The sequence below is a fragment of the Rana temporaria genome, chromosome 13, assembly GCF_905171775.1.
Source record: "Rana temporaria chromosome 13, aRanTem1.1, whole genome shotgun sequence".
Taxonomy (NCBI): Eukaryota; Metazoa; Chordata; class Amphibia; order Anura; family Ranidae; genus Rana; species Rana temporaria.
The window spans coordinates 85,579,204-85,597,277 of record NC_053501.1 but is presented as its reverse complement, the minus strand read 5'-3'; the positions used below and the strand labels follow the sequence as shown (position 1 = coordinate 85,597,277).

Here is an 18,074-nt window from a genome sequence, read left to right as displayed (position 1 = left end):
TGGCTACGAATGACACGTCACTGATCGCGACTTTAGGAGGAGGGGTCCAGACAAAAAGTGAATGTCCGCTTTTCCGAATCCTCAGGTGTCACATTTGGCACCTTTCAGGGGGAGGGGGGGTGCGGATACCTGTATTATACAGGTATTTGCACCCACTTCCGGGAATAGACTCTCGCGGGAGTCACGTCTCACTAGGCAGAATGGGGAGATGCTTGTTTACACTTGCCTCTCCCCGTTCTGCAGCTCTGCGACCCAATCGCGGGACATCGAGTCCACAGGAATTTCAAAGTGACGGAAATATACGTTACTCATCCCTGCCGTGTCATTCTGCCAATGTATATGTACATGAGTCGGTCGTTAACCGGTTAAGAGCACTAAATGTCACTTTTGTCTGCTGTCCAATTTGTTTTTTTGCCATTAGCATGAATCACTTCTGACAAGTTTTCCTGACACCAAGAGGAAAATGGTAAAAGGGGAGGAGCTCCAGCTGATTAACAGCCTCAGCTCTAGGGCAGAAACAACTAATCGAATATGAAGTAGTCAACTATTTTCACAATCAATTAATCGGTCAGCCAATTAGTTGGTCTGCATACAGAATGCATTATTTGTTTACATATCAGGGAATACAGTGCAGCACTCATACAGCTCAGTACACCCTCCATACATGTCAGTAAGTGCCTGAGAACATGTGACTGTGTGAGGAGAAATGTCTCATGGGACATATAGTCCTGGGCAGGAAGTGAGTGGTTCTAAAGGGAGAAGTTTTTTTTACCTTGCTATAGTGGCACTCTATAATATACTTTGTAGCTTGCTATTGGGGTACTCTGAAGGCAGGAGGAGCCAGAAGCACCAGTGGGAGACCCAAGAAGAGAATCATGGCTGCTCTGTGCAAAATCATTACACAGAGCAGGCAAGTATAAAATTACAACTACATTTAAAGTAAACTTTTACCAGTATTGTGCATTAGATATAAAATGATCATATCCATGAAAACTTTAATATAAAAGATTTCTATTACCCTTCCACCCTTCATATAGCTTCATGTTGAAAGGGCAACCAAAATGGGTTTCACTTCCTTTTTATTTCCCTACAAAGGTAAAGCATAATGGCGATGCATAGTAGACGATTATGTGTCACTTACCTGAAACTGAAGCCTGCAACGTCACTACTGTCCCCACTAGCAGTGAGCGCCCATCTTCACCTATCTTCCTTCCGGGGCCACGATCGCCGTTTCTAAGGTGCACCTGCGCATTTTAGATTAGGTTCATCTCTGTGTATCATCTGAGGCTTCACTTCACTGGGTATATGCGACGGTTTACATCAACATTAACTACTTGCCGACCACCCGCCACAGATGTACTGTGGCAAGGTGGCTCAGCAGCGCAAATCACTGTACCAGTACAGCGATTCGTGCACTAGCATTCGTGGGCGCACCCGTGCTCCGATTGGTCAGCAGCGATCGTTCCCCCGCAGACACAGAACGGGGATCTGCTGAAGTAAACAAGGCAGATCTCTGTTTTGTCAGGGGATGACACCGAGATCTGTCTTCCTGCTAGGAAGACAGATGTGTGTTTCCCCAGTCACCCATAGAGTTAGTAATCACAAACAGGGAACACATTTAACCCCTTGATCGCCCCTGATGTTAACCACTTCCCTGCCAGTGCCATTAGTACAATGTCAGTGCATATTTTTAGCACTGATCACTGTATTAATGTCACTGGTTCCCCAAATAAAGTTTTAAAAATTTCACATGTCCGATTGGTCCGCTGCAAGTCACCACCCCTGCTCAAAATCACTGCGATTACTAGTAAAATAAAAAATACCATAAATCTATCCCCTATTTTGTAGACGCTATAACTTGTGCGCAAACCAATCAATATACACCAATTTTTTTTTTTTTTTTTAACCGAAAAGATGTAGAAGAATACATATTGACTTAAAGAGGAGGTCCAGACAAAAAGTGAACGTCCGCTTTTCGGAACTCTCCCCTCCTCCGGTGTCACATTTGGCACCTTTCATGGGGAGGGGGGGTGCGGATACCTGTATAATACAGGTATTTGCACCCAGTTCCGGGAATAGACTCTTGCGGGAGTCACGCCCTGTCCCCCACTGTCTTCTGGGAAACACACTGGTCCCAAGAGACAGCGGGGATCAGTGAGGACACGCAGCGCCGCTTACGGGAAGTGCAGTAGGGAACGAGAGAGAGATTATAGCAGAAAGTAAAAAATATTGTTTCTTTTCAAAATTATCGCTCTTTTGTTTATAGTGCAAAACTAAAAACAGAGGTGCCGCCCTCCTGTGTGCCTGGATAGGAGGAGCGGCGGGGACAGCTGCACATGGAGAATTGATCTTTCCATATTTTTTCTGCAGCCTGTAGAAGAAGCGGTCATTCAGCAGCTGCAGGAGGAATATGCAAAGATCAGTTTCTACATGTGCAACTATCCCCGCCGCTCCTCCTATCCAGGCACACAGGAGGGCGGCAGGGCCGGGGACTCACTTTCTTTGTGGGGGTCAGGCTGCAGCAGGCGCTGGGATGTGATCATCCACCGGAGCTCCTCCTATCCAACTATTTACTGCCAATGTGCTCCCTAGTTCCTCCCAGTTCTCCCTGCATACCCCCTCTGCTCCCTGGCTCCTCCCCAGTGCACTCTGCCCCCCCGTGCTCCCCCACTGTGCTGCCATGCCCCCCCCCCCCACTGTGCTGCCCAGTCCCCCTGTGCTCCCCCCCCACAGTGCTCTCTATGCTCCCCCATGCTACCCCCACTGTGCTGTCCAGTCCCCCCTCACTGCTCCTTAGCTCCCCCGCAGTGCTCTCTGGTCCCCTCTGTGCTCCCTGGCTCTCCCCCCTCACTGTACTGTCTAGTCATCCCCCCCCCCCCCAGTGCTCTGTGCTCCCTGGCTCCCCCACACTGATATCCCCACCACAGTGCTCTCTGGTCCTCCCTGTCTCCCCCCATACTCCCTCCCAGTGCTCTCCAACCCCCTGCTCCCTGGCTCCCCAACATTGCTCTCCAGCCCCCCAGAGCTCTCTGCTCCCTAACCCCTCTCAGTTCTACCTGCACCCCCAGTGCTCTCTGCTGTCCAATTCTCCCCAGGTGCTTTCTACCCCCCCCCCCCTCGGCACTCCCTGTCTCCCCCTGTGCTTTCAACTTGCCCTGTGCTCTCCAGCTTCCCCCCACAGTTCTCTCCAGCTCCCCATTTGTGCTTTCCAGACCCAACTTTTCTCCCTGGCTCCCCCCATGCTCTCCACCCCACGATGCTATCCAGGTCCCCCTAGTGCTTTACAACAACCCCACCACCCCCCCTGTGCTCCCTGGCTCCCCCCATGCTCTCCACCACATTGTGCTATCCACCTCCCCGTTCTCTCTGCACCCGCCAGGCTTTCCACTCCCGCCAGTGCACCCCCCCAGTGCTCTCCACTCCCCCAGTGCTCTTGCCCTCCAAACTCTCACCCCCCCTGCTGCTCTCAGCCTCACTCCTGTGCTCTCCGCCACTCCTGTGCTCTCCGCCACCTGTTCTCTTTTCTGGCCCCCTCACCCCCTGCAGCTCAGCCACCCTCTTTTCCCTCCGGCTGCTAGGGGGTCTCAGGCTAGGGAGCAGGGAAGGCACCACTATCATTGGCTGTTCAGTCCATTTTTTGTCCCAGTCCGGGCCTGGCGGGCAAATTGAGCAGCGAGGCTTGCAAGGATCCATAGTTCTGGAGTGAGAAGAGCTCTAAAGACCTCCCAGGACAGGCTGACTGGGGCCGGAAAAAGTTGACGAGTGGAAGGTAAAGATGACCGGGGGACCACACCATCTCACAGCAAACAGGTCCTCTAGAACAGGGATATGCAATTAGCGGACTCCAGCTGTTGCAAAACTACAAGTCCCATCATGCTATTGCCTCTGAGTGTTATGCTTGTGGCTGTCAGAGTCTTGCTATGCCTCATGGGATTTGTAGTTCTGCAACATCTGGAGGTCCGCTAATTGCATATCCCCGCTCTAGAAGGAGCAGGACGCTGTCCCCACCCAGAATGAGAATGGACCCTGCCTGCTACTGGCTGTCATGAAAGGTAACGTACCAAGCATCACACACATTTTCCACAGACAGGCACTGCATACTGGTACATGGTACACAAGAGGGGCTGCAGACATGGACAGGCTAGAGATCCCTCTCCCCCGCCCCCTCTCTTTCCTCCATCCCCCTCCTCTCTCTCCCCCTCGCTCTTCCTCCCTCTCATTCTCCTCTCTCTGCGCTGGGATCCCCCCCACTCTACTTCCTCTGTATGTGGATTGATTCAGTGACACCCCCCTTGCAATTCTCCCAGGGCACAGGGGAAAATCCTAGAGGGGTTGTTACCTTGCTGGGTCCCAGATGTTGTGTTGGCTGCATATGTCTGATGGGTGCCCTGGAAGTGGTGCTGATCGCCTGTGTGCTAGATCATACATCTTTCTGCAGCCATTTTTATTGCTTGAATTTTTGTATCCATTATGGGCGTGAGTGGAGCCTCATGTTTAAATTTTGCCTAAAGCCTCACAAAGCCTAGAGCCGCCTCTGGCCCCCATCTCCTCTCACAGCCCAGCTCCGTCCTGCCACTGCTCTCTCCTCTCACAATAAAACACTGACAGTTGGGAGCCGCAGTCAGTCATATCTTGTGAGGATCAATTAAGGGGACACACACAGGTTAGCCCACCGATTTCAATGATCTGCAAAGTATCTCATGAAGCTTTTTGTTGCATTCTTGCATGTTTTCTTATTACACATTTTGCCGCAATTGTTGCTTTGTGCAAAACGTGCAGCTTTTGTGGTTATTGGGAGTGAGTGGCGCTGCAAACGTTACGCGTTTTTCATAAATGCGCAATTTCTTGCACGTTTAACGTAATACAAAAGGTTTGAACGGAGCCTGAGCATCAGTGGCAGTGTGTCCATAGTGGGTGCAGGAGCGCCCGCCCCCTCTCGACACCGGTCACTCAACAATAGATATATTGATACATTGCATCAATATATCTATTGTTGCCGCTGACTCCCACTATTCAGGGCGGCCATCTGAATAACAGCAGGGGGGTGTTTTGGAAGTGCCCGATTAGAGCCAGAAGCGCTAATAGGCTTCACGATTAGAGCCTGTGGGCTCTAATCGGCTTCCAAATGGTTAAACAGAGGGTGCACGGCTGTGCGTTCCCTGTTTAAAACCATGCTGTGTTGGGGAATTGCTTCCCTAAAACTGACCCGCCTCTCAGCCAATCAAGTGCACCAGGTCTGGTTAGCAGTCACCTGATTGGCTGAAAGTGACATCAAGGACAGGAGAAGACATTGAGGAGCGTGGAGGAGGACGGCGCTGACCTGAGGAAGGTAATTGGCTGCATTTGGGGTGGGGGCAAACTGGCGGTGTTGAATGGGCACAGAGACTGCGTTTAATAGGCACAGTGACGGTAATTAATGCGTTTTTTTTTTCCCTTCGGTTTGTTTGCGCCCCCCCCAAAAAAATTGAGCACCAGCCGCCTCTGCAATGAAAAGCAAAACAAGTCTACACCATCCAGCTAAATGAAAGTCATGGAGCTCTGTACACTTACCGCAGAAAGCCGATATAGTCTTCTCCGTCTACTAAACCCGGGCCGGCTCACCCACTCCTGAGGCCTCACTCCAGGCACGGAAGCTCGGCCTTCCACCTTAAACTTATCCCCTCCAAATCCCGATCCCGGGCTTAACGTCTCCAAATCAGCTGTGCACAAGCGACGAAAAAGCACACAGTAACACTAATCCTCCCCATCTGAGATCCATCGCAAACCAACACAATTACTCCGGTTTCTGCACTTCTTCTTCCGGATGTGACGAGATCTTGTCACAAGAGTTAAGGCGGAAATGACTTAATTTCCTTACTAAAAAACTGTGGTCTTCGGGAAAATGGCCCGCCATCAATGAACACAACATTGTTGTAGCCTGTTGCTTGTCACAGAAAAAAAACGAAAAAACAAAACAAAAAAACCCTTTGAGGTAAAAAAACTGCTTTTGACAGTGGTCAGTTGTCATTTCTGATTCCTTTGTTTCATTTGACTTCAACAGCTTTAACCCTTTCCCTGCCAGAGCAGTTTTTGCATGCAAAATAAGTACAACATTTCAGTAAAATAATACGCTAAAATGGAAAATTGAATAATTTACCTTTCCATAATTTTCCTTTCCCTGATGCATATCCATGGCAGCATACACGTGGTTGGTTGTTCTGCCCCCCAACCAACCCCACAGGACCACTTTAAAGGGGTTGTAAAGGTAAAAAATGTTTTCCCTAAATAGCTCCATTTACCTTAGTGCAGTCCTCCTTCACTTACCTCATCCTTCCATTTTGCTTTTAAATGTCCTTATTTCTTTTGAGAAATGCTCACTTACTGTCTGTCTTAACTTCTGTAACTACACACCGTAATGCAAGGCTTTCTCCCTGGTGTGGAGAAAGCCTCTTAAAGCGGAGCTCCAACCTAAAGTGGAACTCACGCTGATCGGAACCCGCCCCCCCTCCGGTGTCACATTTGACACCTTTCAGGGGGGAGGGGGGTGCAGATACCTGTCTAAAGACAGGTATTTGCACCCACTTCCGGCCACACGTCACGGACAAAAGACGGGTTTTTCCTGACTTCCCGTCTGTCCCCCGTTGTGTGCTGGGAACACTCGGCTCCAAGCACACAGCGTGTGAGCCAATCGGCGGGCACAGCGTGACTCGCGCATGCGCCGTAGGGAACCGGGTAGTGAAGCTGGAGCGCTTCACTTCCTGGAGCAGCAGAGAGACGAGCGATCGCTCGTCTCTCTGCTGCGGACGGCGCTGGACTCCCAGGACAGGTAAGTGTTCTAATATTAAAAGTCAGCAGCCTGCAGTATTTGTAGCTGCTGGCTTTTAATATTTTTTTTTACTGGCACGTCCGCTTTAAGGGGGGGGGGGGCGAGCAGGAGTGTCAGGACACGCTCTACTTTGCAGATAGAGAAAGGAGCTGTGTGTTAATGGGCGTCCTGACCCTCCTGCTCGCCCCTGCCCCCCTTAAGAGGCTTTCTCCACACCAGGGAGAAAGCCTCGCATTACGGTGTGTAGTTACAGACAGAAGAACAGATAGTGAGGATTTCTCAGAAGAAATAAGGACATTTAAAAGCAAAAATCGAAGGATGGGGTAACTGAAGGAGGACTGCACTAAGGTAAAGGAAGTTATTTAGGGATTTTTTTTTTTTTTACCTTTACAACCCCTTTAACTCTATAAAAGAAAGAAAGAGTCAAACCCCCCCCCCGCCCCATATGATCTTGTGACAAGTCTCAAACATTAAAGGAGAAGTCCAGCCTAGGCTTATTTGGCTGTGCTTCGCCTCTGGGTCACAGGAGTGCAATTAGTTTTGCAGTCCTGCATAACTGGCAACATTGTAAAAAAAAAAATCCAGGAACTTTTTTGTCTGTGGGCGGAGTCTTAATATAATTAGGGGGGTGGGGCATTCGTCTGTAGGTGTGACGTAATGTGGGGACAAAAATGCAGAGCGCGAGGCGAAAAACGGGCGTTATTATTTTACGCTAAATATTGGACGTGGCTTAAATGGGCGTGACTCAAATGGGGTGTGGTTATAGCCTGAGATGAACAAAGGATGGAGGGGAGAAAACAAAGGGAGAAAGAGAGCAAAAGAAAGAAAGAATGAGGGATGGAGGGACAGCAGGCCCAGATCCTACACCACAATAGAAATATGTGTATTCCAGAAAGTTTAACAATCAGCAGATAAATATACTCCAAACACTTGGTGTTAGCACTTCAATCATCCCGACACCATGGTTGTTATGGTGTCAGGATGATTGAAGCCCATTATTTTTATTATTACTTTGTAATATAAAATGAAATCATTCAACTCATGTCCCCAGTAGAGTACCTCTTTACATCAGGAAAAAATAGGATTTTTGTACTCACCGTAAAATCCATTTCTCTGAGTTCATGGACGGACACAGCAGCATTGACCTTAGGGTTGTATACCTTCCTTCTAGGAGAGACTAGGCAGAACAAACAGCACTTTAAGTGTTAAAAACACTTCTCACAGTACAGCACCTCCCCCGGGTACATCCACTCTCTGGAAACATCCAGCCCCAGTTCGTAGACAAGCAGTAGTACAAACAAAGGAGGGGTGGGTGCTGTGTCCGTCCATGAACTCAGAGAAATGGATTTTATGGTGAGTACAAAAATCCTATTTTCTCTTCCGTTCATGGACGGACACAGCAGCATTTGACCTTAGGGACATCCCCAAGCAGTGTCAATTTTTTTTTGAACGGTGGGAAAAAAAAACACAGCAAACCAAGCTTCACCCCAAACAAACCAGAGTTCCTCAAACGGAGGAACTTCAACCTTAAACTGCCGCCTGTAAAACATTGCGGCCAAAGGAGGCAATCCGAAGATGCACTCACATCCACCTTGTAAAATGGAGGTGTGGATTGACGACCAGGTCGCCGCCTTACATACCTGTAAGACGGACGCTTGATGGCGGGAAAGCCCAAGAGGCACCAATCGCCCTGGTCGAATGCGCCGAAACCTGAAAGGGAGGCGCCCGTTCCCTTTAGGGCATAGGGCTGGAGCACGACCTGTCTGATCCACCTAGAAATGGTGGCCGACGAGACCGGCAGACCTTTCTTAGGTCGGAGGCGTAGCAGACAAGTACACGCCGTAGGGCCCGAACCACGTCCAAGGAATGCCAAAGTGGCCTCCTTCGGGTTTTTTGGCCGAGGACATAAGGATGGCAAAACGATGTCCTCGTAATGTGAAAAGCCGAAACAACCTTTGGAAGGATGATAGCTGCGGCCGGCAGCACCACTTTATCCTCATGATGACCAAGTAAGCAGCCTTGCAAGACAAGGCCGCCAGTTCAGATACCCGTCTGACCGAAGTAATTGCCACCAGAAAAAACACCTTCTGGGATAGAGTCAACAAAGGAATCTTCCAAATGTCCCCAAACGAAGCTTCTTGGAGCACAGAAATAAATAAATTCAAGTCCCATGGAGGCAGTGGAGGACGCACAGGAGGGGCCACATGCCGGACCCCCTGCACAAACATACGCACCAAGGAGTGCAGCTAGAGTAGACAGCTAGAGCCGAGATCTGACTCTTAACCGTACTTAAGGCGAGAGCCTGATCCACTCCACGCTGTAAAAAATAGCAGAATCCGGGACATCACATATGTACGGGGGTGCCACTTCATCTCTTCACACATAGAGATGTAGGCCTTTCACGTACGATAGTTACATCTTTCGTGATGTGGACTTCCGTGCTCCGTAGCATGGTAGAGATCACCGAGCCCGACAGACCTCGGTCCTTCAACACCTGGCTCTCAACAGCCACGCCATTAAAGCCAGCGACTGTAAAGCAGGGTGAAAGATAGAACCTTGTGACAGAAGGTCTCCTCTCAGGGTTAGACGCCAGGGAACATCTGCAACCAGACTCACTAGGTCCGCGTATCAGGGACAGCGCGGCCAATCCGGAGCGATCAGGATTGTTGGTGTAGCGCTACCCCCTCAGGAGCCGCTGATTGTTTTGGGATCGGCGATTAAGATACCTCTATGTGATGTCTAGGGGTGAAGGTAGTGAGTAGAGCAGTAATTGAATGTCCAGTCGGTAGATGAAGTTTTCTGAATGCTTTATTTCTTGCTCCAACACGACCAACATCAACTTGAGGTAAGGTTGATGAAATAAAGTAACTTTGCAGTATCAGGCCTTGAATAAGGAAAGCAGTCCTGCTTCTCTACAACTGTAACGGTACGTCGCCACTCTAGCCAGAGTGGGTGAAGTGCCCCCCGGACAGACCTCTGCCACAGGCCTGGCAGCCGGAGCGTCACTTTAAGTTGCTGGGAGGAACAAGTCTCTGCCACGACTTGGCTCTGATTAAATTAGGATGCCAGATGAAGCCTCTGCAACAGGCTCAATGCTGACAATGTGAACAGCAGAGCAAATCCTCCCAATAGATCACGTCAGGGTCATCGGTTGACAGTGCAAGTGTACCTGTCAATGTCCGGTCACCAGATCCCCGATGGTTTGTTCAAGCCCATTTTGGATAACCTGCCTCCAGGTTTTCCTCAAGCCGATCCCCCACCGAACGGCATACAGCCTGGATCTCCTCAGGAGAATTGGGGACCAGTAAGTCACTGGGGCCCCTTTGTGGCATCAGTTTGCTCCAGGCCAGAAGGGCCCAGAGTCTGGAACTCCGCGTAGCGCGCGACCCCAGGCCAGATAGGCCATAGTGGTGGGGCCGCGATGTGCGCACACCCTAAAGGTGGGTGCCGCACCTGGAACCCGCGAAGAACCAGAACAACGGCCTCCGCACATAAATACCCCCTCCCAGCATGCACAGCGAGGCTCAACTCCTCTCATTGGCTGCTGGGAGAAACGGCTCCGCCTGGATCCCTCTGGCGCCATCTGCCGTCCAGAGATGAGACTATATCTCTGGACGCACAGAACGACCCACAGGACAATCCAGAATTTGGCGACAGCCAAATTTTAACAAAATTAAGAATGAGAGCAACTTATCTCTCTCATTCTCCCACTAACTTTAGCGTAGTGCCCTTTCTGAAAGTAAAGGGGCACTACATTGGTATCCCCTCGGCTTCCACCCTGCGCAGCAGGCGAGGGAAGAAGCTGCAGGGAGGGAAAGCGTATATTAGGCGATAGTGACCCCAAGGCGCCACCAACGCGTCTGAACGCGTCCACCCACGGGTCCCTCGACCTGGTCTCGAATCATTACACCTTCCGATTGAGACGGGACGCTAGAAGGTCCACGTCTGGAGTGCCCCATTTTTGGCACAGGCTCTGAAACACTTCCGGGTGTAGCGACCATTCTCCTTGGTCTAGCTTTTGGCGACTTAGCTAATCGGCTTGCCAGTTCAGCACCCCTGGAATGTACACCGCCGATAGAGCCGGAACGTAACTTTCGGCCCACCAGAGGATGTGCGCGACTTCCGTCGCTGCAGCCGAGCTTCGTGTGCCCCCCTGATGATTGACGTATGCCACGGCCGTAGCGTTGTCGGACTGGATCCTGACCGGTCGGCCTTGCAGATCCAGAGACCACTTAGAGAGACACAACTTGATCGCTCGGAGCTCCAGTACATTGATTGGAAGGCAGGACTCCTCCCAAGTCCAGCGCCCCTGGCTGACTGGACACCCCAGGACACCCTCCCAGCCGGAGAGGCTGGCATCCGTCGTGATCACTATCAAATGGCACAGCAGAACAATTTTCCCGTCCGAAGTACCAGAGTTGTCAGCCACCACACGAGGGAGGACTTGACCTGATAATCCAGAGGACGAAGGAAGTTTGTTCCAACATGACAGAATCTCTTTCTGCAACACTCCGAGTGTGAATTGGGCATACGGGACTGCTCGAAAGAGGCCACCATCAGACCCAGAACCCTCATGCAAAAGCGAAGCGACGCCCATTTTCTGGGTCGCCAACCGCTGCACCGCAGATTGCAGAGTCTGCAGTTTTTCCGTTGGGAGAAAAACTCTCGCCTCTGAGGAATCCAGGACCAACCCCAGATATTCCAGCTGCTGAGACGGCACCAGTACTGACTTCTGGATATTCGACAACCAACCGAATTCTCGGAGGGTCCTGACAGGTGATAGAACGTCCTCTTCTAAACTGAGCTTGAGGAAGCTCTCAGGTATCCCACGATAGCGATCCCGCGCTGCCGTAGCAGGGCCAGAATCGGGGCGAGCACCTTGGTGAAAACCCTTGGTGCTGAAGCCAGGCCGAACGGGAGGGCCACAAATTGAAAGTGGTCCCCCCCGACCGCAAAGCACAGAAACCTCTGGTGTTTTGCGCATATTGGGATATTCAGTACGCGTCCTTGATATCCAAGGATGCTAGGAAATCCCCCTGATGGAGCGCTGCTATTACTGAGCGAATCGACTCCATCCCTGCAATCTTTGCACCTTGACAAAGCAATTGGGGGCCTTGAGGTCCAGGATTGGACGGCCCCCATCCTTCTTGGGGACTACAAACAGATTGGAGGTGAAAACCCCTGAAACCGTTCCGTTGAGGGAACTGGCACATCACTCCCCTGACCAGCAGGTCCTGGACAGCCCCTGACGGATCCTTCAGGCGACCCGGAGGAAGCCGGAGGTGGAGGGAAAAAAATCTGTTTGGTGGACAAGAGAGAAATTTCTATCTTGTACCCTGAGGAAACTACTTCGCAAACCAACGATCGGAAAGAAGAGACCTCCACCGGGCCGCGATTCGCGAAGCCGCCCCCCCCCCCACCCGAGATGCAGGCTGGGGCAGACCTTCATGTGGAGGCAGGCTTGTCCGCAGGCTTGTTGGGCTTGCGGGAACACCTCATCCTCATTGTTTGTTTTGCTCTGATGTTGCTGTAATTCCTCTCTGTTCTGGACACTTCCTGGTTGTCTGTTTCCTGATCACCACAGAACTGGGAGATTTCTCACTGTGGTGACTCATCAAGGAGGTGCGTTACTGTGTGTCTAAAACTCCTCAGCACCAATCCAGTTTTGTTTTGCCAAAACCTTCACTGCCCTCTATTGGCTCTCTACATCAGAGAACCAGGAAACAACAGCAACAATGAAACTAAACTGTAGGCAGGGCCGTCTTACCATAGGGCAAATGGGGGCAGCTGCCAGGGCCCTGTCACTGTTGGGGGCCCAAAGCAGAGCCGCCGTTAAGCCCCTGTGCTGCCCACAAATCAGCGCTGAAAATCATCACGCGGCACGCAGAGTACTGCTTCCCTTCCCATGTTATAAAATGTACAGCACCCCTGGCTTCCCTTTAGACGTGCACTTCTCCCTTCCTGACACTGGGTGCTGCTTGTATATAAAAGTGAATTAGAATGTGATTTTAGAGCATTCCAGTTTGATCTACACAAGGCTGACTTCTTCTTCATGTCCTGCACCTCAAGGTATGTCACTAATCTATATTACAAGCAGAAGTTTTCTGTAGAGTGTGCCCAAAGGCTTTATAATATTTGATGATTCACTGCAGGTCTGGTCTGTGATTTAAAGAGTTCCTCTATTTTACACATGGCATGGCATGGGGGTCACAGCACCGTCTGTCCATTCTGCTTTAGCACCATGGGACCCCATGCCATGCCATGTGTAAAATAGAGGAACTCTTTAAATCACAGACCAGACCTGCAGTCCAGGCTGAGTAAGGCTTTAGAGCACATGGCATTACTGTCTGTATTTAACTGCTTGATGGCTTATTTTGGGCCTGGCTGGTTCACATGTATGTGTTTTGGCGGCTCACATTTGCGCAGGCACAGCAGCCCATTCATTTGAATGGGCCGCCATGCCTGCGTTTCCTGCAAAGAAAAGCGCATGCCTCATGTAATAGGCTGTGCACACGGCACACATATGCCCATCAAACAATGAAATACAGCACTGTCTGTCCATTCTGCTGTGTGCTGTGACTTATCTGCAGTTCCCGCACTGTCAAACTTGCTGCATTTTTAGACATTGAGGTCAGCATTTTAAAAACACAGTGCGTTTGTGTGTGCAAGAACTGCAGGTAAGTAGCATGGTGCAAAAGCAGAATGGATTTCAAGGCAACTGTATTTTTAAAATGCTGAATGCACCTTTTTTCTGCAGGAAACAAAGGCATGGCAGCCCATTCAAATCAATGGACTGCTGTGCCTGCACAAATGAGGGCCGCCAAAACACATACATGTGAACCAGCCAGGCCCAAAATAAGCTGGAGGGGGGCCCAAAAAAAATGTTTGCCCAGGTCCCAAACCATATTAAAGACGGCCCTGACTGTAGGTACTTTATATGATCGGTTTTTATCTATTTTTAATCATTTTTAAAAGGAATCAGTTAACTATTATGTCTCTATACCCTGTAAACAGTCATTTCAGCAAAAAAATGTTTTTCCTTTAGTGACCCTTTAAAGGGTAAGTCCACCAGGGACTTCTTAGAGGACTGGTCCACAGACCAACACTTTAGCCACACAAGGCGGCGCAGTACCACCGCGTAGGCGGAGGCCCTGGAGAGCAAGGGGAGCGTATCCAGGGCCGACTCACAGACAAATTTTAGGCCTTGCACCAACTGGTCGGCCAGGTCCACAGAGAGCTCAAAAGCATTCTGCGCCTCCAGCTCCTGCACCAGGGATTTAGCCCGTTCGGTGAGTGTCTGTGACACCAGAGCCCCGGCCAAAACCGGTCTCACCGCCGACCCCACCACTGTGAATATGGAGCGGGCCACAGCCTCAGCTCTCGTATCTGCGGGGTCCTTAAATGCGGGAGCCCCTTCCACAGGTAACGTGGTGGCCTTGTTCAGTCTGGACACCGGAGGGTCCACTGACGGAGGAGATATCCTTTTGAAGAGGATTTCCTAAAAAAGTGGGTAACGGACCGCAAAGTATTTTGGGACTGCAAAAACTTTCTGCGGCCGTTCCCATTCCTTGTATAACAGTTTGTCCAGATATGGAACACAAGGAAACACTTTCGCAATGCGGGGTGGCTTGCGGAACCCAAAAGGGACCGGCACTTCTGATGCCTCCGCCAAATCCTCAAGTTTGAGTGTCCCGCACTGCAGTGACAAGAACTCCAAAAATTCCTTATCATGCTTAGACCCTGAAGCAGAGTCATCCTCACTGTCCGTGTGGGCCAAGTCTGCATCATCTGACATGACAGAACCTGGGCCAGATGCAATAGCAGGGCCTGATTCCGTGTCAGAGACATCCCCTTCAATCCTCATTCAATTGCCGCTTCAATCCTGGCAACAAACGCCTCCAGGACTGCCGCCATAGCATCCATCGAGGCCACAGGAGCAGGGGCACTAAGGGTTAACTCTGGCATGGTCGGGGTAGAAGACTCTGGTTCAGACTCCACCTGTATATGCCACCTTTGTACTGCAGAAAAAAATGGGACCCAGCGGTCACCCTCCCAGCTGTCACAGAGAGCAGAGGCACCCCCCAGGGGACTCACCACCCGAAAACAGGCTGTACTGGTGTGCAGAGCTGAGAGCGCTGTCCGTGCTGTGCCGTCCCTCAGGAAGAATGCTGCGGCTTCGCACTGCTATTCCAGACACTAGAGGCCAAGATGTTTCCAAGATGGCCGCCGTCATGCAGAAAAAACAGCATGCGGGCTACAGGAAAATGGCCGCCGACATAAAGAGCCGCATCACCGCTAAAATGGCGGCCGTACACATGTTTAAACACACAGCAGACACTGTCCAGCATAAAACAGCACTGTGACGGTATTGGTATGATATCCCCGTCAAAGATTCCCTTCTTCCATAAGAACATCACCCAATATTCCACTAGGAGGGATATTCCTGAGATCGCCCATTAAGCCACACATGAGTCCAGGCTTACTGCTAGAACAAGACAGAGTTTAATGTTATAACACAGAGCTTATATGTAATTTCCAAAACTGTTACAATGACAAATCTCCGCCCCCTCACACTGGGGCTTCCATACAGATGATTAGGCAGACACGACGGAGCCGATGCTGAAAACACATTTTCTTTAGACAATGACATCAATGACGCTGATTACTAGTTGTACTGAATACATTAACTAGACAGCTCGACCCCGCATATAGAGAGATAATTACCACAATGGAGCAATCAGAATAATTAACACAAGCCACTTAAACACAGATCTCCTTCACACAACACAATAGATCAATTAACCTTTAGAAATAGTGAGGGGACATTAGCACTTCAATAACCTGTTAGCCGAGGACGTAATCACACATGGCAAGCAGGGAGAATTAAACTGAGACATATAGGCAAATGCATCACAAGCACATAGCACAATAAAAATATAACAGCACCCCACAGCAGCATAACCCCTCCGGCAGTAACAGAGCCCCCCCCCCTCAGGTGGACCCCCCCACCTCACAGCCGCCACCCAGAATGGGGAAGGAGGTAGAGAGGAAAGCAGGGCGTACCCTCAGTCGACCTCCCCAGGAATGCACCAGCCGAAAAACACCCGGCCGAGGCAAGGGAAGACTACTTACCCATCCTGCGACCACCGGCTGGAGGCATTCCAGACAGACCCAACGTCCGCAGGTAGATACTGAAATGTTCGGGGCTATAGCTCGGTGGGATTAAGTGCACAAACCGTTTGGGGGGAACATAAAAAGGCTTTTATTCATAGATCAACCAAAAATAAGGCTTTTCTCAGCACACAAGGAAAAACTATAACAGAAAAGTCCGCTTAGCTTCAGCATCAAATAAAAGTCTGCTTATCTTCAGCACCAAAAATAAGTCAAAACAAAACACATACAGTTCGTTGGTAGACGGGTCTTCACCCCCTGTATTCCAAAAAGTTCTCACTGTATTCTGAACAGCAGCTATCAGACTCCCAGCTTGTCTTCACAGGTGCAATCTCCACACTGCTTCACACACCTCCAGCACCACTTCCTGTTTTATGGGTGGTTCTCTGGAAGTGTTAACTCCTTGTGTGCTGGCTCCCCGTGTTTAGGAGTGGATGCTCTTTCCCACCCAAATAGCACTTTAGAGCCTCCAGCATTCCAGGCCCCAAATTACTCTATCAAAACAGAGAGAACTGCGAGCCAGTCCTCTCTGGATTAACTCTTACCTGGAATCCTTCACCCACTTTGGGTGACCCCCTGAACACTCTTCCCACTATTTAAAGGGACCATAGCCCAATCAGTGGTGCTGTATAGCACCCGTCCAGGACCCAACCCTGGCGTCCTGTACATATCCCCCCCCCCTCTGCCTCAACGCGGAGGTGTTGGAGGCACCAGTAGACACCATACAATGGACACGGGAGAGGGCATCGGCATTCTAATGTTGTCTCCTGGGTCTGTGCTCTACCACGAAATTGAACTCCTGGAGAGAAAGGAACCACCTTGTTACCCTGGCATTGGCGTGCTTGTTTTGTCTCATCCACGTAAGGGGAGCAAGGTCTGACACCAAGTGAAACTTCCTACCCAGGAGGGAATATCGTAGGGAGTCCAAACCCACTTGATGGCCAGACACTCCCGCTCCACCACTGTGTAGTTTCTCTCAGCTGACGTCAGCTTCCTACTAAGAAAAACCACGGGGTGCTCCTCTCCATTGATTTCCTGAGACAGGACCGCCCCCAACACTTCAGTTGAAGCATCTGTCTGCACTACAAAATCTTTTGTAAAATCTGGAGCTACCAGCACCGGATCTTGGCACAAAGCTGTCTTAAGCTTTTGAAAAGCTATCTCGGCCTCAGCCTTCCACTTTATCATCACTGACTTTCTGCCTTTGGTCAAGTCAGTCAGCGGTGCAGCAATAGTGGCGAAGTTGGGAACAAACCTCCTATAATAGCCAACTATGCCCAAAAATGCTCTGACCTGCTTCTTGGTTTGGGGGACGGGGCCAGTCCTGTATGGCCTCCACCTTACTCATTTGGGGCTTCACCAGCCCTCTACCCACAATATACCCTAGATATTTTGCTTCCTCCATCCCAATGGCACACTTCTCTGGATTGATGGTGAATCCTGCTCTTCTCAAGGAGTCTACGACTGCCTGAACCCGGGGAAGGTGGGACTCCCAATCAGTGCTGAAGATGACTATGTCATCCAGATAGACGGAAGGGTACCGTTGGTGTGGACGCAGAGTTTGTCCATGGCCCTTTGGAATGTGGCCCGGGGCTGAGTGTAGACCAAACGGCATCCTTTTATATTGGAAGTGGCCTTCCGGGTAGAGAAGGCTGTTTTCTCCCTGGCTTCCTTAGTCAGGGGGATCTGCCAGTACCCTTTTGTGAGGTCCAGCGTGGTCATGTACCTGGCAGGACCTAACCTCTCAATTAGCTTATCTACCCGTGGCATGGGATATGCGTCGAACCTGGAGACTTCATTACGTTTTCTGAAGTCGTTGCAGAAGCGGAGGGTGCCGTTGGGCTTGGGTACCAACACGATTGGACTTGACCACTCGCTCTGCGACTCTTCAATGACTCCAAGCTCGAACATTCTTTTAACCTCTTCCGACACTGCCACCCTATGAGCTTCTGGGATACGGTAAGGCTTTAACCGGATTTTTACATTTGGCTCGGTCACAATGTCATGCTCGATGACATTGGTGCGACCGGGCAACCCTGAAAACATATCCCTATTTCTTTGTAAAAATTATTTTGTTTGCTGGGTTTGGGGCCCAGTC

At 50.4% G+C, this 18,074-nt stretch overlaps 1 protein-coding gene across 1 annotated transcript in view; it reads right to left on the bottom strand.

The window, feature by feature from the left end:
- EMC7 (ER membrane protein complex subunit 7) overlaps window positions 1-17,164 on the bottom strand; it is a 90,214-nt gene extending 73,050 nt beyond the window's left edge. Inside the window, 3 exon segments of the mRNA XM_040331981.1 lie at window positions 5,551-5,586; window positions 5,588-5,733; window positions 16,877-17,164. Of these exon segments, the coding sequence (XP_040187915.1) occupies window positions 5,551-5,586; window positions 5,588-5,733; window positions 16,877-17,164 (470 nt within the window).
- Window positions 17,165-18,074: the final 910 nt, after the last annotated feature.